This window comes from Rana temporaria, chromosome 1, assembly GCF_905171775.1.
Source record: "Rana temporaria chromosome 1, aRanTem1.1, whole genome shotgun sequence".
NCBI classification, from domain to species: domain Eukaryota; kingdom Metazoa; phylum Chordata; class Amphibia; order Anura; family Ranidae; genus Rana; species Rana temporaria.
Genome location: NC_053489.1, coordinates 301638172 through 301664602, shown reverse-complemented (window position 1 = coordinate 301664602; position 26431 = coordinate 301638172). Strand labels below are relative to the sequence as shown.

General features: G+C 44.4%; 1 protein-coding gene across 8 annotated transcripts in view; it reads left to right on the top strand.

The window, feature by feature from the left end:
* The window catches only part of MPDZ (multiple PDZ domain crumbs cell polarity complex component), a 257792-nt gene extending 233295 nt beyond the window's left edge, over window positions 1-24497 (top strand). For 7 of the 8 annotated variants that reach the window (XM_040358412.1, XM_040358432.1, XM_040358424.1 and 4 more), the window contains 4 exons: window positions 14273-14377; window positions 14686-14798; window positions 18909-19032; window positions 23790-24497. In XM_040358412.1, the coding sequence (XP_040214346.1) occupies window positions 14273-14377; window positions 14686-14798; window positions 18909-19032; window positions 23790-23936 (489 nt within the window). In that variant the 3' untranslated portion in view covers window positions 23937-24497. The remainder of the gene's footprint in view (window positions 1-14272; window positions 14378-14685; window positions 14799-18908; window positions 19033-23789) is intronic. The other variant, XM_040358445.1, reaches the window with a different exon arrangement.
* Window positions 24498-26431: the final 1934 nt, after the last annotated feature.

Here is a 26431-nt window from a genome sequence, read left to right as displayed (position 1 = left end):
AATATGACAGAAAGAGGTTGGGAGAGCTTTGATAAGAGAAAGTAAATTGACTAGGTAGGATTTGATTAAACTGAGGAAGATGAAAGATGAAAGGAAAGTTGATCATTGTTCCCCCATGGCAGATGAGATCAAAGATGTTATAAGAAATAGTTGGTGGATAGTACAACAAGATGACAGGTTGAAGAATAGAACAGAAGAATATCTGATTGTAACATTCAGAAGGTGTAAAACTACTGTAGTAAAGAGTATTCGATAAAAAGGTAATTTAGACAAGAGACAAGAGTTCTTGACTAACTGAAATACATTCATTGGATAATGATAAATCTGGGAATCGTAGCATATGTCCACTCATGATTAGAGATAAAGAACAAAGATTAGACTGGGAAGTTACAGTTGTGTGAAAAAGTATTTTCCCCCTTTCTGATTTTTTTATTATTTTTGCATATTTCTCACACTTAAAGGATTCAGATCATCAAACAAATTGTAATATTATACAAAGATAACCCGAGTAATTCCTTAATATATTTCATTTATTAAGGGAAAAAAGCTGTTCAAACCTGTCTGGCCCTATGTGAAAAGGTAATTGCCCCCTCCCATGCTGAATCATGAATGAACTGTGATTAACCACAATTTTTTGGAAAGCTGAGTTAAATTTCACTTGCCACTCCCAGGCCTGATTACTGCCAGAACTGTTGAATCAAGAAATGGCATAAATAGAAGCTGTCGGAAAAAAGTGAAGCAAGCCAACAGAACACAAAAAGCCACATAGCAATGCCACTATCTAAAAAACTTCAAGAACAGATTAGAAACAAAGTAGTTTACATGTATTGGTCTAGGGAGGGTTTCAAAGCCATTTCTAAGGCTTTGGAACTCCAGTGAGCCACGGGGAGAGCCATTATTCACAAGTGGAGATAACTTGGAACAGTGGTAAACCTTCCCAGGAGTGGCCGGCCTACAAAAATTACACATGACGAAGACTCATCTAGGAGGTCATAAAAGAACCCAGGACAACATCTAAAGATATGTAAGATCAGTGTTTGTGATTCAACAATAAGTAAGAGACTGGGCGAGTTCCAAGGCCAAAGCCACTGCTGTCCAAAAAGAGCACAAAGGCTCATCTCACATTTACCAAAAAACATCTTAATTATTCCTAAGACTTTTGGGCAAATATTCTGTGGACTGATGAGACAAAAACATTATATCTGGCATAAAACGAATACAGCATTTCATAACAAGAACATCATATCAACAATCAGGCATGGTGGTGGTAGCGTGATGGTCTGGGGCTGCTTTGCAGCTCCAGGACCTGGATGACTTACCATAATTGATGGAAACATGAATTCTGAGCTCTACCAGAAAATCTTAAAGTAGAATGTCCGGCCATCAGTTCTTGACCTCAGACTGTGCAATTGGGTTATGCAGCAGGACAATGATTCGAAACACAGCAGCAAGTCCTTCTCAAAATGGTTCAAACAAAGCAAACTTTAGGTTTTGGAGTGGCCTAGTCAAAGCTCAGACTTAAATGCAATTGAGATGCTGTATCATGACCTTACACAGGCCGTTCATGCTGGAAAACCCTCCAATGTGGCTGAATTAAAACAATTCTGCAAAGAAAAGTGGGCCAAACCTGCTCCACAGCAATGTGAAAGACTCATTGCCAGTTATCGCAAACACTAGATTGCAGTTGTTGCCGCCAAGGGTGGCACAACCAGTCATTAGGTTTAGGGGGCAATTACTTTTTAACATGAAGCCAGGCAGGTTTGGACAGCTTTTAGACTTAATAAAGGAAACTATAATTTAAAAACTGCATTTTGTATTTACTCGGGTCATCTTTGTGTAATAATAAAATTTGTTTGATGATCTGAGTCATTTAAGTGTGATAATGATTGCAAAAAAAAAATCAGAAAGGGAGCAAATACTTTTTCACACAACTGTATATACATAGAGGGAAATGTATCAAAACTGAAACAGCCAGAATATAGAGCAGATGTGCATGGCAACCAGTTAGTGTCAGAAGCTGATTGGTTGCCATAAAAAAACTGCTCCAGATTCTGTCTGCTACTATTTTGATCAGGCCCGTCGCAACAGGACAGGCAAGCCAAGCAATTGCTTGGGGCCCCGAGCTAGTAAGGGCTCGTCTGTCTGCCTGCTGCTATGTTCATAGGCTCCCCGCGAACCCCCCTCCTCCCGCACGGAGAGCCGCACAGCTGAATCCTGGAGTTCAGTGCCGAAGCGTGCAGTTGCACTGAACTCCAGGATTCAGCTGTGCGGCTCTCCGTGCGGGAGGAGGGGGGTTCGCGGGGGGGCGTTTCGCCCCCCCCCCGATTCCCCCCCCCCCCACTAGCACATATCATCTTCCCTCTCAAATCACTCCCCAGCACATATCCCCATACCACTCTCTCCCCCCAAATTAAAAGGATGCCCTGTCCCCCTGTGCTCATCCCACCCTGTGCTCATCCCACCCTGTGCTCATCCCACCCTGTACTCATCCCACCCTCTGCTCATCCCACCCTGTGCTCATCCCACCCTGTGCTCTTCCCACCCTGTGCTCTTCCCACCCTGTGCTCATCCCACCCTGTGCTCATCCCACCCTGTACTCATCCCACCCTGTACTCACCCCACCCTCTGCTCATCCCACCCTGTACTCATCCCACCCTGTGCTCATCCCACCCTGTGCTCATCCCACCCTCTGCTCATCCCACACTCTGCTCATCCCACCCTGTACTCATCCCACCATGTCCCCATCCCACCCTGTGCTCATCCCACCCTGTCCCCATCCCACCCTGTGCTCATCCCACCTTGTCCCCCTGTCCCCATCCCACCCTGTGCTCATCCCACCCTGCCCCATCCCACCATGTGCTCATCCCACCTTGTCCCCCTGTGCTCATCCCACCCTGTCCCTCTGTCCTCATCCCATGAAAATGACAGGACGAGTCTTAAAACGTAAGGGGTGCGCGAGTTTCACCAGGCCTAGGGCAGCACAAAACCTAAATACACCCCTGGGCGCACCGCACACGAGTCTGTCCCGGCCTTCGGTAAGATCACCGCTACCGTCGGTCTGTATCCATGCGCCGCTCGTGTCCTGCCTGGCTCCCTCTCCCCTCCTCCTCCCTCTCCCCTCCTTCCCTCACAGTCCGGAGCCGCCAGGAGGAGGCCGCCCACCGGTTCCTGTAGGCTTTGTGTGCTTGCAGGGGGAGGGTTGGGGGGCCTCTATGTCCATTTTGCTTGGGGCCCCCCAAATTCCTTCAAATGGCCCTGGTTTTGATACACTCCCCCATTTGTGCAAATGAATTAATAACATGCAGGAAACGATTATTGGAATTTATACTGTTGAAGGCAATCTTTAGAATTGTCGTGTCTCCACACAACAGATGTCAATGCCTGCAACAGATTCATGTTGCTGTCAGAAATATGTGCATGAATTTATTGCAGTGTGTCTGCAGTTACCAGTTCAGTTCCTCATTGTCATACACCTTCAATTTTCTTGGTCCAGTTATACACAGCATGCACACTAAACTGACACAATGTCAACACACATTATTGAGCATCCTCTCATACATTGTACACTGCTTTCTCCTCCGGCCAATGGGAGCTCTGTCTCTGCTATCCCTCAGCAGAAGTAATGAGCCAGCTTTCCCAAGGAACACAACAGACTTTGCTCGCTATGGCAATACATGGTGGTGTGGTGGGGTGCAGCTCTGAGGCTGTTTTGTTCTTAGCACTATCAAGGGGCAGTTTTCTTTATCGTACATCACGGGACACAGAGCAGCATAGCCATTACATATGGGTTATATAGTGTACCTTCAGGTGATGGACACTGGCACTCTCCGACAGGAAGTTCCCTCCCTATATAACCCCCACCCATAGTGGGAGTACCTCAGTTTTTTCGCCAGTGTCTTAGGTGTTGGTGCACGTTGAAGGTTGTGCCTGCAGTTTGTCCTTGGGACCAGGGCCAGCCGACCGGATCCGTCCAAGGTGCTTCATAGCCAAAGTGGACGGTACCCGGGCCCCAATTCGTGGATGGGGTTTTGCCTATAATGCCTCTCCTTGGAGGGCTGGACTCTGGGTTCCAGGACTGGGTTTTTTAACCTATGGATACCTGCTGCCAGTAGTGCTGTATAGGTCCAGGTGTGTGGTGTTCCTGACTTGGACCCCGGTCCCTGAAGGTCTATGACCATACCCACGGTGAAGGGGGAAGATTGGGCCTCTTGCATGAGCAATACCCTGCGGCGTGGAAAGGTTAGCGGGGGGCCTACGGAACTTGGTTTGTCAGTGGGCTCCCCACAGGGGACTCTGGGGGAAAGCCTTTTTATGCCTCTGTGCATGGGCTAAAGAGAAACCACAAAGTCTGCATGACTGGATGGCTCAAACACCCAGGTATACTGTTCCTCTGGCTGGGCTAATAGACTGCTGCTGCTGCTACAAGGTGTTTTTGCTCCATGAGATGTAAAAGGGGAGCATGTCAGGTTTAAAATACTTACTTCCTGATGTCTGTGTGTCTCCAGCAGCTCCCGGGCTCCTCTCCCCACATGGCTTCCTGCTTCCTGCAGAGCGGCGTCGGGAACGGGCGCGCGCGTGCGCGCGCACTGTTATAGGCGCCGACGCTGCGTGGAGGGGGCGGGGGACGCCCAGGGAGTTCCCTCCCCTCTGTACATCAGAGGGAAAACTCTATTTAGCCTGTCAGTTTGCTGAAGGCTGTGAAGGGACACGGAGCAGCGATGCTGAGCTGAGCAGGATAGGTTTGCCTATGTTATGCTGACACAGTGACACCTAGTGGCCGTTTTTTTGTACACACCTTGCTAAAGAGCTGTTTAAGCTCATATTTTCTCTGTAAAGCCGGTGTACTAAGTAGCAGTCAGAGTACTTTTAGTATTAGGTACTCTCTTAGCCCAGCATTAAGGGAAGCAATATTAGGATGTGATTAAGCCCTTGGGGCTCAATATTGCTATCTCTTGTTAGGTTTTGGGAAGTTTAGTTTCTGTCTAACATTACCCTAGCCTAATTTTCTTCCTCATTTATTTAAATGTGTGTTTTTCTCCAGCTATTACAGTTAGTTGTATATTAGCGGAGTATCTCAGATTTGTTTATTATGGCTCCTAAGGGTGCAGGGAACGCTAAAAATGCTAAAGGTGTTAAAAAGCCGAAGGGTTCCCCATCGGGCTCGGAGGATATTTCCCAGAATCCACCTGCCCCTACCTCCCCGGAGGATCCGGAGGTTGCTGCCCTGGGTGAGCCATCGGGGTTGCTAGGTGCTATGGCGGGCCCTATTCAACCAACTCCTTCCTATGTCACGGAAGAGATGTTAGCCTCCACCTTGGGTGGATTTGAAAAAAGGATGGCCGCTTTTATTACGGCCTCTTTATCCGGGAAGAAGCGGGCTAGGTCCCCGTCTCCCAGGTTTGAATCTCCTGAGGAAGATGTCCTTTCCACTGAGGAATTGGAAGATACAGGAGACCAGGCTGAGGATCACCTGGACCATTTAGGTTCTGAAGATTCTACTATAGAAGAACCTTTTTCAGCTTCTCACGCAGAAAAATTGTGGGTTCAGTCCTTAACGGATATGGTGCGGTCAGCTTTTAAAATGCCTTTGCCTCAGCCTCTGGCTTCCGCTGTGTCCTCATTGGGCTCCCTAAAAGCGCCCCAAGCCAACCTGGTGTTCCCGGTCCATCCTTTGTTAAAGGACCTGATATTTCAGGACTGGGTTAAGCCAGACAGGATTTTTTTGCCTCCCAAAAGGTTCGCAGTTATGTACCCTTTAGAGGAGGAGTTTTCGAAAAAATGGGCTGTCCCCACTGTTGACGCAGCCATATCATGTGTCAATAAAGCTTTAACGTGTCCAGTGGACAATATTCACATGTTCAAAGATCCTGTGGATAAAAGGCTTGAGACCTTACTGAAGGCATCCTTTGCCACAGCGGGGGCAGTGGTCCAGCCAGCTGTAGCTGCCATTGGCGTCTGCCAGGCTTTAAAGGACCAGGCCAAGCAGGCCCTAAAGGACCTCCCGGCTCAACAGGCTCAGGACTTAGCCGACCTACCTAGAGCTTTATGTTTCGCGGTAGACGCTATCAAGGATTCAATCCAACAGGCGTCCCGCCTATCCCTGTATTTGGTTCACATGAGAAGATTACTTTGGTTAAAGAACTGGTCTGCAGAAACCCCCTGCAAAAAGCTCCTTACAGGATTCTCCTTTCAAGGAGAGAGATTGTTTGGAGAAGATCTTGACAAATATATTCAAAAGATCTCTAGTGGTAAGAGCACCCTCTTGCCGGTTAAGAAAAGGTTCCGGGGTCCCTCTTTTAAGCGTCCAACCTCTCCAGTTCCAGGGCCCTCATTCTCTAGGCAGTATCGACGGCCTCCTGGACGCGCAGCTGCAAACAGGCCACAAGGGCAAGCTGCAGGGAACAAGAGACCGTGGAACCGTAAGCCGGTTAAGGCTGCCCCTAAGGCAGCCTTGTGAAGGGGCGCCCCCACTCTCTCGAGTGGGGGGAAGACTCCTGTTGTTCTCGGAGTTGTGGGGGGCCAAAGTTACCGACCAATGGGTTCTGTCCTCAGTGACTCAGGGGTACAAGCTGGAGTTTCGGGAGTTCCCCCCTCCTCACTTTCAAACGTCAAGACTTCCAGGCGACCCTCAAAAACAGGCATCACTTCTGTCCGCCCTAGAGCGACTCCTATCTCAAGGAGTGATTATGGAAGTACCAGCAGGGGAGCAAGGACAAGGGTTTTACTCAAACCTCTTCGTTGTCCCGAAGCCAAACGGCGACGTCAGGCCTATACTGGACCTAAAGTCATTAAACCGCTTTTTAAGAGTCCGGTCCTTTCGAATGGAGTCCATTCGTTCGGTGGTGGCCGCCCTCCAAGGAAAGGAGTTCTTGGCCTCCATCGATATAAAGGACGCATACCTGCACGTTCCGATTTTCCCAGGCCATTACAGGTATCTGCGTTTTGCCCTAAACTATCGGCATTATCAGTTCGTGGCTCTTCCGTTCGGACTAGCCACGGCCCCTCGGGTTTTTACGAAGATCCTGGCCCCCGTATTAGCCATCCTAAGGGAACAGGGCATTCTGATCATGGCCTACTTAGACGATCTTCTGGTAGTCGACCACTCAGCGGCCGGCTTAAATCGGGCAGTGTTGCTAGCAGTAAACTGCCTAGAGTCCCTGGGTTGGGTTCTAAACCGGGACAAATCGGCCTTACAGCCCACAAGAAGGTTGGAGTATCTAGGTCTGATTTTAGATACAAGACGACAACGGATCTTCCTGCCCCAGTCCAGAGTGGACTCGATAAGGGAGTTAATCCACATAGTCCTAAGCAGCACAAGGCCATCTATACGCCTCTGCATGCGCCTGTTGGGAAAGCTAGTGGCCACCTTCGAGGCAGTGCCCTATGCCCAGATCCATTCTCGGAGGCTACAGAGAGCAATTCTCACGGCCTGGGACAAAAGACTCCAGGCCTTGGATCTTCCCATTTCCCTTCCCTATGCGGTAAGGCAGAGTCTGTGTTGGTGGCTAGTCACAGAAAATCTTCTGAAAGGAAGATCGTTCAGTCCCCCCTCATGGAGGATAGTAACCACGGATGCCAGCCTATCAGGCTGGGGTGCAGTCCTAGACGATTTAACCCTACAGGGGAAATGGTCAAGGGCAGAATCAGCCCTACCCATAAATGTCTTAGAGATCCGAGCAGCTCGGTTGGCTCTTTTGGGCTGGACGGAGGTTCTGCAGGGCTCCCCAGTAAGGGTACAATCCGACAATGCCACTGCCGTAGCTTATATAAACCACCAGGGTGGCACCAGGAGTCAGGCAGCCCAGAGGGAGGTAGATCGGATCTTTTCATGGGCAGAAGCCCATGTCCCCTGCATCTCAGCTATCTTTATCCCCGGGGTGGACAATTGGCAAGCGGACTTCCTCAGCCGCCAACAGATGTCCCCAGGGGAGTGGTCCCTCCATCCCGAAGTGTTCCAGGACATTTGCCGGAAGTGGGGTACTCCGGAGGTGGACGTTATGGCGTCCAGATTCAATGCCAAAGTAGCAAAGTTTGTCTCTCGAACGAGGGATCCATTGGCCTGCGGGACGGATGCCTTGGTGTGCCCTTGGCATCAGTTTGCGCTAATCTATGCCTTCCCTCCAATACGGATGCTACCCCGTCTTCTTCACAGAATTCAAAGGGAACGCAAGCCAGCGATTCTAGTGGCCCCAGCGTGGCCCCAAAGACCTTGGTACTCCTTGATAAAAAGGATGACCGTAGAGGAGCCTTGGGTCCTCCCTCTACGTCCGGACCTCCTCTCACAAGGGCCATTCTACCACCCTGCCTTACAGGCCCTAAATTTAACGGCCTGGCGGCTGAGTCCCTGATTCTCAGAAACAGAGGCCTTTCAGGGCAGGTCGTTTCCACCCTTATAAACGCAAGAAAACCAGTTTCCAGGTTAATATACTATAGGGTGTGGAAGGCCTATATTACCTGGTGTGAAACCAGGAAATGGGATCCCCGCAAATATACCATTGGGAGAATCCTGGAGTTTTTACAGTTGGGAGTGGAAAAAGGTTTGGCGGTCGGCACAATCAAGGGGCAGGTGTCTGCCTTGTCGGTCTTCTTCCAGAGACCTTTGGCTGCCCATTCCTTAATGAAATCCTTTTTACAAGGTGTTATTCGGGTGAATCCCCCGATTAAAGCTCCCCTGTATCCTTGGGATCTAAATTTGGTTCTATCGGCCTTGCAAAGGCAGCCCTTTGAGCCCTTGTCCGCGATCCCTTTGGTCCTTTTGACTAGGAAACTAGTGTTTCTGGTGGTCATGGCATCCGCCAGAAGAGTGTCGGAGTTGGCAGCCTTGTCATGTAAGGCACCTTATTTATTACTGCATAAGGACAGGGTCGTTTTGCGGCCGCTTCCGTCCTTCCTGCCTAAGGTGGTATCGAATTTTCACCTTAATCAAGATGTGATTCTTCCATCATTTTTTCCAAAACCTTCTTCTAAGGAAGAGAGGTTACTACATTCCTTGGATGTAGTTAGAGCTGTAAAGATTTACTTGGAAGCTACAGCCCAGATTCGTAAGACGGACGTCTTATTCATTCTGCCGGAAGGGCCCAAAAAGGGCCAGGCAGCGTCTAAGGCCACTATTTCTAAGTGGATTAGGCAGACTATTATACAGGCCTATGGCCTGAAGGGGAAGAGTCCACCCTTATCGGTTAAGGCTCATTCCACTAGAGCTATGAGTGCCTCTTGGGCAGCGTATCGCCAGGTCTCTATGGCTCAGGTCTGCAGGGCAGCAACCTGGTCATCTGTCCACACATTTGCAAAATTTTATCAAATGGACGTTAGGAGGAACGCTGATTCAGCTTTTGGGCAGGCAGTACTACGGGCCGCAGTTTAATCTCCTCTTGTCCGGTGGCACCTCCTGTTTGTTTTTTTCTGGTTGTCTCCCTCCCCTCATGGAGCATTGCTTGGGGACATCCCATATGTAATGGCTATGCTGCTCTGTGTCCCGTGATGTACGATAAAGAAAAAGGGATTTTTATTAACAGCTTACCTGTAAAATCCTTTTCTTGTAGTACATCACGGGACACAGAGCTCCCACCCCTCTTATGGGGAATTTTGGGATGCATATTGCTTGCTACAAAACTGAGGTACTCCCACTATGGGTGGGGGTTATATAGGGAGGGAACTTCCTGTCGGAGAGTGCCAGTGTCCATCACCTGAAGGTACACTATATAACCCATATGTAATGGCTATGCTGCTCTGTGTCCCGTGATGTACTACAAGAAAAGGATTTTACAGGTAAGCTGTTAATAAAAATCCCTTTTTCCTCCCTTTTCTGTTGCCCAATTTGTCATCTCAGATGAACCCCCGAAAGGGTGCACTAACTTCTTGTTCCACCATTTCTGGGTGGCTTATGTAGACCATCATCCAAGCCGATAGTCTTTGTCAAGGCGCACACTACTAACTTTTTGAGTGCTTTTCAGCATCATGCAAATGTTTTCAAGATTTTTAAGGTTATCGTCTGGTATTCTGTTTCCAAGTTCTACCAGGTAATTGTCTTGCCCTCTTCTGATGCCAGCTTAAGGTGCAAGGTCTCTTAGGCAGATTTTTGGCCTGCAGGCAGCCCCTGGTTTTCAGTTTTTTTCTTGGGCCTGTTAGCAATTGTTTGCTGTGTTATCCTGAATGCTTTCGTACTCATAAAATCTATTTCTTGGAATCCATTGAGGCATACCCCCTCTGTGTTTTGGTGATGCTACAAAACTGAGGCATTCTAGTTATAGTAGGTGGGGTTACCCTGAGCTGGCCTAGAGTTTCTGTTACCTGTGTCCAAATCTATGATGGGCAGTAGTGTATCCCAAAGGTTGAAGACGTTCTGTGTCCCCCAATGGACTCACAGAAAAGTAATTTATAGTGAGTAGTTGTTGCTATAATTGGCTTACAGACAAAAAAAAATTAAAATGCAAATCTTGTTTTACTAAATGATTGTAAATATCTTCTGCAGCAAAGTTCTTACCCATTCCAATATACAAATATAGGACTGTGTTAGTTTGGTTTAATAAGATTTTTTTTGTGTTTTTGAATGGTCATTTCATGTACTAAAATGTAATGATTTCAATTTAGAGTTTTCCTTACTGACCACCAGGTGGCAATATATACTCTTTGTTCATTGGGTCATTATTTTTTCTGCTTAACATAGTTGTTAATGGAACGTTTTCTGTTTATAGAAGGGTTATGGCACTCCTTTACAAAATACATGGGGCATGATTTACTTTACTTAACTTTACATTTAAAGTTATAAATATACATATGTATGAAGGAATGCATTACAGGGGGCTAAAAGATCTTCCTGTCAAGAGTTTCACCTTTACATGTTGATCTATGCATTTTGTCCCAGCCTTTTAGCACTTTTAAGATCGCTATATAAAACATTCTTAAGAAGAATTCCAGCTGGGGCTCATAGTAAACATTATAGAAAATAAAACCCTGTATTATCATGGAAATTTTAAATTGGAACACCTATGACACAGAAGAAATGTTAAGCTATTGTTGCTGCTGGATGTAATTAAACAATAAGGTCAGACAACATATATGCAGAATCTTTTGATTTATAGGATTATAAAGTATCTGCTATAATTGCTAAGAAACATGTCCGCTGGAAGCCTGTCCGTCGGACATGTTCGGTCGTCTGTACAGACTCACCGTACATGTCCGATCGGCCGCCATCCCTCGCATGCGTCGAATCACGCGTGGAAGCATTGAACTTCAGCGTCATCGTCGTGGCGCGACTTTGTCACCGCGTATCGTGTACGTGTGGATTTCTGTCTGATGGTGTGTACAACCATCAGACAGAAATCTCCGGGCGGACATGTCCGCTGAAATCTATTCCCTACCCCTGCTACATCTGTATATGAAAATGTAATATTCTCCAATGCTGCCACAATACGTAGAAAAAGATGAGGTCAAAAATTGTTCTTCACAATAAAACTTTATTGAACATAAAAAAATATGAGGCTTTTTGGAGCTGTACAATCAGTAAATAAGATTTTGCTTGATTTACGTGGCATACAGGACTGCAGAGAAGCTTTACTTCGTTAGTCATGTGCTTATACATATTTTAGGTTTCTGGCCTTTGTTCTGCTTTCATACCCTATGGGAAAGAAATTTTATGTAATTGTATTGTAAGCAGGGTAACCAGGTGTGATTTTTTATTTATTTTTTCAAAATCACATTATATTGAAAGGTTTTTACAATTTTGTCTCAGAAATAGAAAAATCATCAAAAGCAGACAATCAAATTAAGTGGTTTTCATAATAGAAATAACCAGACACCAAGTCAATATATAGAAATATGACTACAAACAAAGAACATCAGGGTATGATCAAACGTGTTAAAGGCAAATGAATCCCTAAAATCCTTGTACCTAGAGACACAGTGTGATTCAGAGAAGCTTTAGGGCTCCCTATCACAGGTCCTCAATCCTACTAAAAACAGGTCAATGTACAAACATATGTATTCTAGAGGAACAAAAATCCAAGCAAAGCCATAATAAAGAATGTGTACACAGGGCCCAATATAGTTGGCAAGTACATTTCTCAAAGACAACGTGTCTCATGCTTCAACCTTCCGACCTCTTAAAAGGTGTGTTGGACATCCACTTAAGGACCACTATTTTACTGTACATGTTGCAAAAGAGCATACGGAGATACTTTTTTCTAATGGAACAAAAAGCCAGCCAGCAAAACCATAATAAAGAGTGTGCATGCAGGTCCCATTGGAGTTGGCAAGTACATTTATCAAAGCAACAGGTCTATCGTGCTCCAACCTCCAAGCCTTTAAAAAGAGATGTTGGAAATTCACTTACGGACCACCAACCTACGGGCCCATTGAAGTTGGCTAAAAGCAACAAACCTATCAAGCTCAAATCTCCAGACCTCTAAAAAGAGGTGTTGAAAATCCCAACTAAGGACCACCATCCTACATGCTGCAAAAGAGTGCTTTTGTAATGGCAGTAGAGGATGAGCCCGATGTTCGAGTCCGGGTGTTTGCCGAATAGCGAAAAATTTGGGTTTTTTCCTGGCAAATTCGAAAGCTGCGGAACACCCTTTAAAAGTCTATGGGAGAAATCAAAAGTGCTAGTTTTAAAGGTTAATATGCAAGTTATTGTCATAAAAAGTGTTCGGGGACCTGCCCCAGGGGACATGTATCAATGCAATAACAAGTTTTAAAAACTGAAGTTTTTTCGGGAGCATTGATTTTAATAATGCTTAAAGTGAAACATTAAAAGTGAAATATTCCTTTAAATTTCGTACCTGGGGGTGTCTATAGTATGCCTGTAAAGTAGCACATTTTCCCATGGAAAAAAAGTCATTTAAAACTTGCAGCTAATGAATTGTCGAGTCCTGGCAATACAGATAAAAGTCATTGAAAAAAAAAAGCATGGGTCCCCACCCCAGTACATTAAGAGGCCCTTTGGGTCTGGTATGGATATTAAAGGAAACCCTGCGCCAATTTTTTTTAAAAAAGACTTTAGGTCTCGTATGGATTTTAAGGGGATCCCTGTGCCAAAATAATAAAAATAGCGTGGGGTTCCCCCCAAAAATCCATACCGGACCCTTATCCGAGCACACAACCTGGCAGGCCACAAAGCCCCCCCCCCACTCCTGAACCGTACCAGGCCACATGCCCTCAACATTGGGAGGATGTCCCCATGTTGATGGGGACAAGGGCCCCATCCCCACAACCCTTGCCCAGTGGTTGTGGGGGTCTGCGGGCAGAGGGCTTATCAGAATCTGGAAGTTTCTGGGGGTTACCCAGTGACATGTACAGGTGACGCAACGCGGGTTTCCCTTTGGGGACCCGACAATTCATTATAGCCGCGAATAGTTTTAAATAACTTTTTTTCCTTTTTGTGCAGGGACCGTTTTTATAGGCATACTATAGACACCCCTAGGTACGAAATTTTAAGGAATATTTCACTTTTATTGTTTCATTTTAAGCATTATTAAAATCACTGCTCCCGAAAAAACGTCAGTTTTTAAAACTTTTTTTTAACGCTGGGGGTTACCCAGTGACATGTACAGGTGACGCAACGCGGGTTTCCCTTTGGGGACCCGACAATTCATTATAGCCGCGAATAGTTTTAAATAACTTTTTTTCCTTTTTGTGCAGGGACCGTTTTTACAGGCATACTATAGACACCCCTAGGTACGAAATTTTAAGGAATATTTCACTTTTATTGTTTCATTTTAAGCATTATTAAAATCACTGCTCCCGAAAAAACGTCAGTTTTTAAAACTTTTTTTTGTATTGATACATGTCCCCTGGGGCAGGACCCAGGTCCCCAAACACTTTTTATGACAATAACTTGCATATTAATCTTTAAAATTAGTACTTTAGATTTTTCACGTTCGTGTCCCATAGACTTTAATGGTGTTCGAACAAATTTTTTGCCTGTTCGCATGTTCTGCTGCGAACCGAACCGGGGAGTGTTCAGCTCATCCCTAGTAGTGGACTGCATGTCCAACGGAGCCCTGGATGCAGGTACGTAGTGTATAAGTGAGGAGCTTAAAACAAACTTGATGATTGAAATAACACTGTTCCAATACCATATCAAATTTTACATTTTAAAACTCCTTTTCTCACGATACTTAGTTCTCTTTGTATTAGAACCAAGCTCTGTGATTCAATCTGTAATGTCTCTTGCAATAAAGTAGTATTTTGTTTTGTATCACCATGGTGACTTAGTAATATGTTTGATGCTAGTTTTGTGTTTCTTCACATGTCTTTTTATTTTCTGACAAAGGTTGGTGACAGAATTGTCAGTATATGTGGGACCTCAACTGAAGGAATGACTCATTCACAAGCTGTCAGCCTCCTAAAAAATGCTTCAGGCACAATCGAGCTACAGGTAATAGTGTGCAGCTTTGTATAATTCCATTCATGCAAGTCATTTTAATCCATTGTCAAAATACCTACTATCTCTTGGGTCACAATAGGGCCAAGTAAACGTTTCATTTCAAACTTTGGTTATACTAAAAGACTTCAGGAACTTGCTTTAAATTTTTGATGTTAAAAGTTCAAGTGTCTCACAAAGAATTTGTTATGATTTATTTCCCTTTTTCTAAGCTGGTTCAGACAGCGTTTATAATTTTCAAGTATGTTAATGCTTTGTACCTTTTAGAATGGCGTTAATCGATTTTGTTTATACATTTTTAGGTAGTAGCTGGTGGTGATGTAAGCGTAGTTACTGGTCAACAGCAAGAACACACAGGATCTGCTGTCAACTATTCAGGGCTTACTTCAAGCAGCATATTGCAAGATGATTTGGGGTATGTGCATTTAATAGAAATCTAATAAGAGGCACAGGAGGTGCAGTTGTTACCAGTCCCAAAGGGTTGGGTGTGTCTCACAGCTTGAGCTATGATCCATGTTTCCTGCCATTACTTGAGCTTCATTGACCCACTCAGGAGTGCTGTATGTAATGAATCTTGTGAAAACCTATAAGATCTAAAATTTCATTAAGAAGATTATAGGTGGTTTCTCAGCTTATTCCTCTTGTATTTTGTAGATTAAGGCCTCCTTCATGCAGTCGGTTACCTGCAGACACTGGATTCCAGTGGCAATAATTGGTTGGATTCTTGCGGCAGGTATGACAAGTGTGTGCAAATAGCAGCCACAGCTCAGCCTATTTAAAGTAATGACAAGCTGACGCCAGCCGTCGTTGTTCACCTGAAACAGCACACCAAGCGTTTAACAATTAGGCTGCATTCACACCTAAGCGACAGCCGCGTTCGCGTGTAGCGGCAGATTTGCCGCGAGTACAAATGTTTCAATTTTTTTTTTTTTTTCCTAAAGTATTCCCATTGCTGTATATGGGAAAACGCGCCTGTCGCGTGAAAAAAAGGGTCCGGGACTTTTTTTCAGGCGACAGGCGTTGCGCGTCTATGAGATGTGAACCATCTCCATAGACGGCAATGGGAATTCTCCCCTCTAGCGGCAGAAGCGTCCCGCGTCGGGCGTTTTGTCGCTTAGGTGTGAATGCAGTCTTAGGGTCGACTCTCCGAGCCTGGACACCTCTGATTGCGGTTAGATTGGACATCCATCTGTAACTTCTTGGTATGCAACCATTAGCGAACAGTCTGCAATTAATAAGCAGCTGCCGCTATTTGCCTACACTTTTCATTCCAGTGGCAAAAATCCACTGATTCTTGGCATTGGAATCCAGTGTCTGCGAGTATTTGCCCATATGAAGGAGCCTAAAAATCATATTTTAAACACAAAAACTAGAATACATTTTAATTTGGATTGTTATACCTGGCTGTGTTATGCCGCGTACACACCATCACTTTATGTGATGAAAAAAAACGACACTTTCTGTGAAGTAAAAAATGACGTTTTTGAAACTTCAATTTTCAAAGACGAAGTTGCCTACACACCATCGTTTTCTCACAATGATCTTGCAAAGTGAGGTTACGTTCCACCACGTTTTACCATTGAAGCTTGCTTCAGAAGTAGCTTCTGGGCATACGTGGATGAAAAAACGTCTTAGAAAACGACGTTTTTTGCTACACACGGTCAATTTCTGTGAAGTAAAAAGTGCACTTTTGAAAAACGACACATAAAATTGAAGCATGCTTAAATTTTTTTTGGTCGTTTTTTACAAGACATAAAACGACGTTTTCCCCCACACACAGTCAATTAAAGTGACGTTTTTAAAAACGTCATTTTTTTTCATCACATAAAGTGATGGTGTGTACGCGGCATTACAAATAATAAAATCTCTGTGTTTATAGTAGTAGCAATGTTGAAATCTAAGAGACCCCCTAAAGATGTACTTACATATGCAATGTATTGACTGTTTTGGCTGAAGTCCTCCTTTCCTGAACTTGCTGCTGCAAAGAGGCAAGGTAGGGAGGAAAAACACATACTGTGAAATGATCTGTTTTTTGGTAACATTATGTAATTGTCTCAAGACACCAGGTCTGCAACCATTAGCTGTACTCACACATGTCATCTTAGATGGTGGATCAAAAATGTATGTAGACTAGATCTTTTACATTTTTATTTTGAAAATACTGTTGCCCACTGAGCAGGTGGATGACAGGTCCGTATTCTCTCCACTTATGCAAAGCAGGCACAGACACAGTCCATTCCTCTATGGTCAGTCGGATGGAAACGGACAGGCGGTCATCTGATCCAATCCACCCCGCCAGACAGACAGATCCCCATCCTTTTTAGCATATAGGATCGGATGTTGGCGAGTGTCAACAGAAACATGTCCATTGACATCCACCACTCCATAGAGGGCAATAAATGGTCCAATAAGATCCGCCTAAAAACTTACAGGCAGACCTGATTGGTCTGCCCATGTGAAACACTCCATCTATTCCTACATTCCTCTCCCCCTCCCAACCACTCCAATCTTTCCCCTTCCCTCCTCTTCAATTCTGTTGCTTTTATTTTTTTTCATCCTACTCTTTTTTTTTGTGCCTTTCCTTTATTATTTTCACTTACACTCATCTATCTTCAGTTAATACATTTTTCAAGAGAAACACATCTAGGCTTCGACAGCCCTGGCCAAAAGTTTTGAGAATGACACAAATATTCATTTTCACAAAGTCTGCCGTCTCCGTTTTTATGATGGCAATCTGCATATACTCCAGAATGTTATGAAGAGTGATCAGATGAGTGGCAATTATATGCAAAGTCCCTCTTTGCCATGAAAATTAACTTAATCTCATAAAAAAGAATTTCCACTGCATTTCAGCCCTGCCAGAAAAGGACCAGCGAACATCATGTCAGTAAACCTCTCATTAACACAGGTGTCAGTGTTGACGAGGACAAGGCTGGAAATCACTCTGTAATAATGACTTTGTTCGAATAACAGACTGGAAGCTTCAAAAGGAGGGTGGTGCTTGAAGTCATTGTTCTTTCTCTGTTAACCATGGTTACCTGCAAGGAAACACATGCAATCATCATTGCTTTGCACAAAAAGGGATTCACAGGATATTTCTGCTATTAAGATTGCACCTAAATCAACAATTTATCGGATCATGAAGAACTTCAAGGAGAGAGGTTCAATTGTTGTGAAGAAGGCTCCAGGGCGAGCAAGAAAGGCCAGAAAGTTCCGGAACCGTCTCCTACAGTTCATCCAGCTGTGGGATCAGGGCACCAGCAGTGCAGAGCTTGCTCAGGAGTGACAGCAGGCAGGTGTAAGTGCATCTGCATGCACACTGCGGCAAAGGTTTTGTAGGGTGGCTTGGTATCAAGAAGGGCAGCAAAGAAGCCACTTCTCTCCAGAAAAAACATCAGGGACAGACTGATATTCTGCAAAAGGTACAGGGATTGGACTGCTGAGGACTGGGGTAAAGTCACTTTCTCTGATGAGTCCCCTTTCCAATTGTTTGGAGCATCCATAAAAAAAACTTTGCCTGGAGAAGAAAAGATGAGCACTACCATTAGTCCTGTGTCATGCCAACAGTAAAGCATCCTGGGAACATTCATGTGTGGGTTTGCTTCTCAGCCAAGGGAGTGGGCTTACACAGCCATTAATAAAGAATGGTACAAAAACATCCTCCGAGAGCAACTTCTCCCAACCATCCAAGAACAGTTTGGTGACGAACATTACCTTTTCCAGCAATGACGGAGCACATTGCCTTAAGGCAAAAGTGATAACTAAGTAGCTTGGGGAACAAAACATCCAAATTTTGGGTCCTTGGCCAGGAAACTCCCCAGACCTTAATCCTATTGAGAACTCCACACATTCTGTCAAACTCCAAGCATTAATTATGCAAAAATGGGCTGCCTGATGTTAATTGACTGCATTCCAGGGTCAATTGCAGAGGTCTTGAAAAAGAAGGGTCAACACTGCAAATGAAGTCACTTTTTGCCAAAAAATAATAATAATTATTGTCAATAAAAGCCTTTGGCACTTATGGACTGCTTGCAATTCTAGTTCAGTATACCATAAGATCTGACAAAAAGATTTAAAAACACTGAAGCAGCAGTCTTTGTGAAAATGTATATTTGTGTCATTCTCAAAACTTTTGGCCAGGGCTGTATATCAATTCACAATCCCACTAGATGATATGCTGTGACAGTGCCCTCCAACATCTGTTTTGTGCTTTACAGTAAATACCTATTATCCCTATTAAAGCACAGCTACATAAGCTTAACACCTAGGACAGTGTTCCTACCTTTTGAAGAGCTATGCTTACTTTATCCAGACTCCTACAGCTTACATTTGTATTAATCTCATGACATTGTTATGAAGACCCATGGGCCATGTTTTAATTTTAGATTTTCTTCTCAATAAAAACCAAGGTAAAAGAAACTACTGGTACAGTTAGACACATTTATTCACCATTCATTTTTATGAGCTTGAATGGGAGCAGATGTAGCTGCAAAAATTCTAACTTCAGGTTTTATTTTCTTATTAGACCACCACAATACAAGACCATTGTTCTTGAGCGTGGACCTGATGGACTGGGCTTCAGTATTGTTGGAGGCTATGGCAGTCCACATGGAGACCTTCCCATCTATGTGAAAACTGTATTTTCTAAGGTAAAGATAACCTCTGTATACTCTTACATAAATGTGTATTTAACAATCATTTACTTAAGGAAAAACTCCAGGAATTCGACCACTTTTTAAAAATGAATGGTTTAAAATGGGTTAAAGGATAAGTTTACCTTTCAGAGCATGTTACACATTACCCCCCTGATTGGGGTGTAATATGCTCCAGATGCCCCGTCGATTCCCTCTCTTCCTGTGACAGCACCGACAAACATGAAAATAGTGTGGCCATGCGGGGCTCCACCCACACAGCCACGTTATTCATTCACGGCAATCTATAGGTGACAGCTTGTAGTTCTCAATGAACTACGAGGACACTGATGAGCCCGACTGCAAAAATATGTGCACTTATTATTTTTTTCCTAAAAGGTGAACTTAGCCTTTAAGTCCAACAAAGTGTATGCCACCTCATGGACTTAACGTGATTGTAAAGTCTCGTTGTTTTCCCTATAAAAATAACAAACATGTTATATTTATCTGCTCTGTGCAGTGGTTTTGCACAGAACATCCTGGATCCTCCTCTTCTCGAGTCCATCTTCTGTGCTCCTGGCCCCTCCTTCCTGTTCAGTGCCCCTACAGCAAGCAGCTTGCTATGGGGGCACCTGAGTCACAGCTCTGTGTGTCCATTTAGACATGGAGCCCCACCCCCTCTTTCCCCTGATTGGCTAGCTGACTTTGATTGACAGCAGCGACAGCTGATGGAGCTGCTGCTGTGTCTCAGCCAATCAGGAGGGAGAATCTCAGATGGCTGAGACACTCCTGGACATCGCTGGACAGAGAGGGACCTCAGGTAAGTATGAGGGGGGCTGCTGCACACAAAAGGCTTTTTAGCTTATTGCGTAGAATGCATTAGGATTAAAAACCTTCTGCCTTTACAATCACTTTAACTCTTTTATTTACAGTTTACATTTTTACTGAGCCCTAGGAGTACAGCGATCACTATACTTCAAGTGCTCCAACACCGGACCTTTGAGATTTTAAGATGACCTCCCTCTTGCCCAATAATGGAGCATTTTGTTAAATGTTAACCCATTCACAAAATACTAAAGCCCTGTACACACGGGCCAGAATCTCGTCAGGAAAAAACCCTTGTTTTTCCTGACGAGATTCTTGGCAAGAATCTCTTGCCGCCCGAGTGTACAGACTCTCCTTTCAAAAGAACCGCGGTTCTCTTGAAAGGCAAGAACGCGGTGACGTCATCGCATACGACGGGCATGCATTCGTCACATTCTATGCCGTCGCCGCCATTCTGCTGCACCCTACCTATGCCTAGGAAGCTACCGCGCATGCGTCAGTCATTTCGAGCATGCGCAGGTTTCCACGGCGACAGGTTAGTATACACACTCTCGGGTTTCTCAGCAGGAAAACTGCAGAGAATCTCATGACGAGAAAATAGAGAACATGTTCTCTATTTTTCTCATCTAGATTCTGGTCAGTTTTCTTGTCTTGAAACCTGAAAGCCTCGTACACACGCTCGGTATACTCGGCAAGAAATCTATGCCAGCAGTTTTCTTGCTGGTTCTTGCCGAGTAAACCGAGCGTGTGTACGAGGCTTAAGACTGGAGCAGCCAGAATCCTAACTGAATAAGCTAAAGATAGAAGCTGATTGGGTACTATGCAAAGCTGCTCCATATTTTGTCTGCTCTCCAAAAAAGTATTTTGCGAATCAGTGGCGTATTATCCATGGGTGCAGGATGTTCACTGCACGTGGGCCCGATGGGGAGGGGTCCACTGTGTTCTGACTCACACTGCACCCATGGATGATCTATCCCTGGTTGAAAGACTGTGGGTGATCAGTGTGTTGGTGGGGGCAGTAACAGGCACCAATCTCCCTGTATAGCTTTCAATGAAGCAGCTGACAGTCATGGAAGGGAGAGGGAGAGCCCTCTTGCAGATCAGATCAGCTGCTTCAGTGAAACCTGACTGTCCCCCTGTGCCCTTCTTCAGCCCCCTGTGGCTAAAATAGTGCAGCTGCTGACTTAAAAAAAAAAGGACACTTACCTGTCCAGGGCGCCCACGATGTTCTCACCCGAAGGCGACCCATCCCTCGGCTCCAAGTGGAGGCGCCGGCATCTTCAGTAAGGGAATCAGGCAGTGAAGCCTTGCAGCTTCACAGCCTGGTTCCCTACTGTGCATATGCAAGTCGCGCTGAGCATTCTGACTGGTCCTTGCTGTCTTCTGGGACCTGTGTGTCTTCCAGAAGACAGCGGGGGAGGACGGAGGAGGGGCTGGACATGGCATAGATTGCCATGGATTCTACGGCGATCTTTTGCCAGGAGTGGAAGCAAATACCTGGATTAGACAGGTATCTGCTCCCCTCTCCCCCCTGAAAAGTGCCAAATGTGACACCGGAGGGGGGGAGGAAACAGATAAGCGGAAGTTCAATTTTTGTGTGGAACTCTGCTTTAAAGGGGAGATGTCAGTGGTCTTTTTGCAACCCGCCTGATATCTCACCAAAGCCCCCCAACAAGACTAAAAAAAAATTGCAATGAATATAAAAAAATGTACTCCACGCTATTCTCCTGCATATACTACCCACTGCACTCCACACTCCTCTCCTGTACATACTACATGCTGCAATACACTAGGCACTCCTCTCCTGCGCATACTACCCTCCGCCATACACTCCGGACTCCTCTCCTGCACATACTACCCACTGCCATACACTCCAAACTCTTTTCCCTTCACTTACTACCCACTGCTATACACTACACACTCCTCTCCTGCACATACTACCCACCACCATACACTCCGCACTCCTTTCCTGCACATACTACCCACTGCTATACATTCCGCACTTCTCTTTTGCACAAAATACCCACTGTTGTACACTTCACACTGTGAAACTCCACATTTGTTTCTTTATCGATTTCTAGAGCCCACTTTTGATCTTGCACACAGGCCCACTGATTTCATGATACTCCCCTGCTGTGGATGGACAGTGGAAGTAAGGAGCAAGGCGAGTGGTTGCAGTGTAAAAAAAAAAAAAGCAGCACTCCTATTAGTCCGGTGGGATTATAGCCATACTATTGGCACACAGTAAACAAGTATGTTGTAAATACAAGGGATAAGTCCATGAGGTGGCATATACCTCATTGAACTTGATCTATTGTAAACCAGCACAAAAGTGAATTCCTGGAGCTCTACTTTAAAGCTGGTTTCACTCTATCACTGCATCCATCTCACAGCAGGGGTCTGGTGCGTCATGGTTCACCATTTCAGGTCTGATTTCAGCCCGAATTTTGGGCTGATTCCAGAACTGAAACGGCCCAAAAGACGCACTGGACCTGCTGTGGAGATATGTGAAGCTGAGCTGGTCAAAATCTCCTGCTATTGCGAATTGGATGCGGTGTGAAACTACTTGCCCTCCTGCTGTGGGCAGCAGTTCTGCCTGCTGGCTTGCTCTGCACGAGGACCATGAGCTGGTGGGAGGAACCACTGTGTGCAGCAAGGAGAGTAGGTATTTGACCAGAAGGATCAGATACCTGTAGTGACCTGGGAACAGTGAAGAGGCTATGTTTTTTAAGACACAGTCCACATCAAAAATAAGTATAGATGAGTTTCTTTAGGAGGGGCTTATCTTCTATTAAAAATGTCCTGTGATGACAGGGTCACTTGAATGTTTATCCATCACCAAGTGCTTTTGATCATTTTTTTCACCTCTGGGCATTCCATGCTTTTGTTATCCCACATGGGAAACAAAATGTTTGTTTTGTATCTGCTTTGCCAGGGTAATTTCTATAAGATGTCCAGACTTCTTACTGAATATCATTGCTAGTGCAGCATCCCCTATATTTCAACTGTAAATATGCTGTGCTTGCCACTTTTAGCCACAGAAATGCAGCAAGGGTATGATCTGCAGCCCCAACATTTATATATTCATACTTTACATAACCAATTTCCTTCCCATCTTAAAGAGAAGCTCCAGTCTCCCCCCCCCAAAAAAAATAAGTCTGCAGCTACAAATACTCCAGCGATGTCCTCACCCAAGCCGATTCTTCAATTGGCTTCAAGTGTAAGTGCCGGCATCTTAGGAAATGAAAAACAGCCTTGCTTCTGCGCATGCGTCAACCACAATACACTTTGTGAATGATCCTGCAGTCTTCTGGGGCCTATGATGTATCCCAGAAGGCTGCAAGGGAAGGAGAGGGGAAGGTCTTCTGCACAGATCACCACGGCAATCTGACCAGAAGTAGTAGCTGGTACATGTCAAAACCAGGCATCGGCACCCCACCTAAAAAGTGGAAAATGTGGCAGGGGGGTGGGGACCTCTCCTTTTGGGGGAAGTTCCGCTTTAAGGCTCCATTCACACCTGAGCAGATGCTCTCTTTTTTTTTGTTGTTTTTTTTTAGCGTTTTTTGGAACTGCACCATTTATTTGAATGGTCCTCCCTCTGTTCCAAAAGCTCTCCAAAATAAGCTTATGTACCAAATCTTGGCAAAGAGCTAGGAGCGTTTGCAGTCGCAATGTTTGCTGCGATTGTAGCGCGATTTTTTTTATATCTATACAAAAATGTTTTGCATTTCATTTCTATTTTAAACTGAATGGCTTGTTTACAAGATGATCATTTACAATCACTATAACTTCCCCCAAAACTTCTAAAAACAGATTACCGGCAGTTACTAGGGCACATTGATTAATTACTTCTAACACTATATAACTAATGAAACCCTTTTGGCCTTCTCTGCAGGATTCTCATATGATATACTATTACATGGTAAACAACCTGAAATTATATATTGCAGGGAGCAGCAGCAGAAGATGGTCGCTTGAATAGAGGAGATCAGATCATTGCAGTGAATGGGCAGAGTCTGGAAGGTGTTACTCATGAAGAAGCTGTTGCTATTCTAAAGAGAACAAAAGGAACGGTTACTCTTACAGTGCTTTCTTGACATTTTGACTTCTAAATAGCACCTTTTTTTAAGGTCCCATCCTAATGAGAGTCAATGAGACCAGCTGTTTCCCCTGTGAAAGTACATAAACCAGTAGTATAGGTCAGCTGTGTGTCAGGTAGGATCTTCTCATGTCTGGAGGAATATTTACTGAGCTGCTGTCATTTATTCACACTACTTTATATTGAAGAGGCAAAGAAAAGCATGTTTATCTACATCAGGAGTGCATTCTTCCTGGTGATTATTTTAGTCAGTATTTACAAGGTATATTAACTCAGTGTTATAGATATACTATAGCTTGTACAAATCAGTAAAAAACACAGAATGTTGCTACTGAAGCGATCAAAGACTATCAACATTTTCACCATAGAAAATACATTTAGGTCATTTTTAATGTTCTTGTTTTTCTTTATGTGTAATTATGTCTTTGTATGACTGCTTTGCTGCTACATAGATCAAGAACTGATGAATGTTTTACATTATTTTTGTTTTTCCTATTGTTGACAAGTTCTACACTGGATATGTATTTAAGCCGACATGTTGATTCTTACCTGATCTTAAAGCGGGAGTTCACCCATTTCTAAAAAATTTTTTTTTCTTTCCCTAGATTCCTGCTCGTTCGGTCTAGGGGAATCGGCTATTTGTATTAAAATAGGTGCAGTACTTACCCGTTTTCGAGCTGCATCTTCTTCCGTCGCTTCCGGGTATGGTCTTCGGGAGCGGGCGTTCCTTCTTGATTGACAGTCTTCCGAGAGGCTTCCGACGGTCGCATCCATCGCGTCACTCGTAGCCGAAAGAAGCCGAACGTCGGTGCGGCTCTATACTGCGCCTGCGCACCGACGTTCGGCTTCTTTCGGAAAATCGTGACGCGATGGATGCGACCGTCGGAAGCCTCTCGGAAACCTGTCAATCAAGAAGGAACGCCCATTCCCGAAGCCCATACCCGGAAGCGACGGAGAGGATGCGTCTCGTAAACGGGTAAGTACTGCACCTATTTTTAAATAAATAGCCGATTCCCCTAGTAATAACGAGCAGGAATCTAAGGGGGAAAAGTGCCCTCTAAGGGTGAACCCCCGCTTTAAGAATTATAAGACCCTGTAGGGTGCCTGCCAATATCAATCTCTCCACAACCTAGAGCTTCACAACCACTCCAGCTTTTAGAAATGTTGCTGCTCATTGCATCTCACAGTAAAATGTGGAGCAGTATTTAAAGGAAACTTATCATTACAGACATATGGAAGCAGCCATTGGTGATCTCTTTTTGAAAATTCTAGTTGTCTGGCTGTTTTCAGTACTTTCTGAGTCACTGACCCAGAAGAAAAATGCAGATTAGGCAAGTCAGAGAAAGTTAAAAGTCTATAGCGGGAGAGAGGTCAAGACTTTGTGTGCTATATGTCCACATCCTAACAAATCATGTACAACTATGAACTGAATATGTAGTCATGGACTTTGTGCGGACAAATAGAAGATAAAACAACTTTATTATGCACAACTAAAAATCTATTAAACCACATTAAAATGACTCTCCACATAGGGGTTCACAACATGCAAAGATTCAGATTCTGATTATAGTTCACATGTGGACTTGACCCATTTTGGGAATTTGTCTTCAAGAGCACACGTGACAGAATCAGTACACTGGAACTCATTCATAATTTGTATTAGTCAATAGAGTAGACTTAAATTCATAGCATGTGTATGTTGCCCATAGAGGTGCAAATGAGTAAGCTAAGGTGAAGCAGTGCCTCTCGGATGGAGAATTCAGGTATATTCAGTAAAAAGCCACTGGTCTTGTACACATAATCTTCGAATAAAAGGACCAACTTCCCAATGGGGAGCCATCCAGACCGAATGTGATTAAGTCACCATAAAGACAGCATGGTAAAAGTAGTCAAGGCCCATATATTCTAAAGAGGGGTCTCTTGATAAGTATCTTAGAAACAAACTCTGTTTACATCAATCCAGCATGTTCATAGTTGTAAAAGTTAAAAGTCCTTATCGTCATACCTGTTTGTCAGTGACTCCGAAAATGTAATCAGGAGGGTTGATATATTAGCCAGGCAAGTCAAATTTGGGAAAGGAGAGGTTAGAAAGGGCAGATAATTTTTTTCTTTTTGGTATGCTTCCTTTAAAAAGAACATATTAAATTAAACCACTATTGAGAGATATTAGGAGGCTGCCAGTGCGGACCTTTCCTTCTAAAAAAAACTGGTTGCTAGTCAGGTTTTGAGTCACTGACCCAGGACTTCGATCTGCCTACTTTTCTGCCTCAATAAATCATAAAGTAATGAAGACAGTGGTTCAGGTACAGTAAGTACAGTCTGGATTTTTAGATGGAAACAAGCAATGGCAGCCTCCATATCTATAATGACAGATTTACTTTTTTAGGTTATTTAAGCCCTCATTGCATTGTAGGATGTGCTAAGTATATTCCCCAGCACTTTCCCAAAGTTGAAATCTGCATACTGCGGGCTCCATTGTGTTTGACCAATACA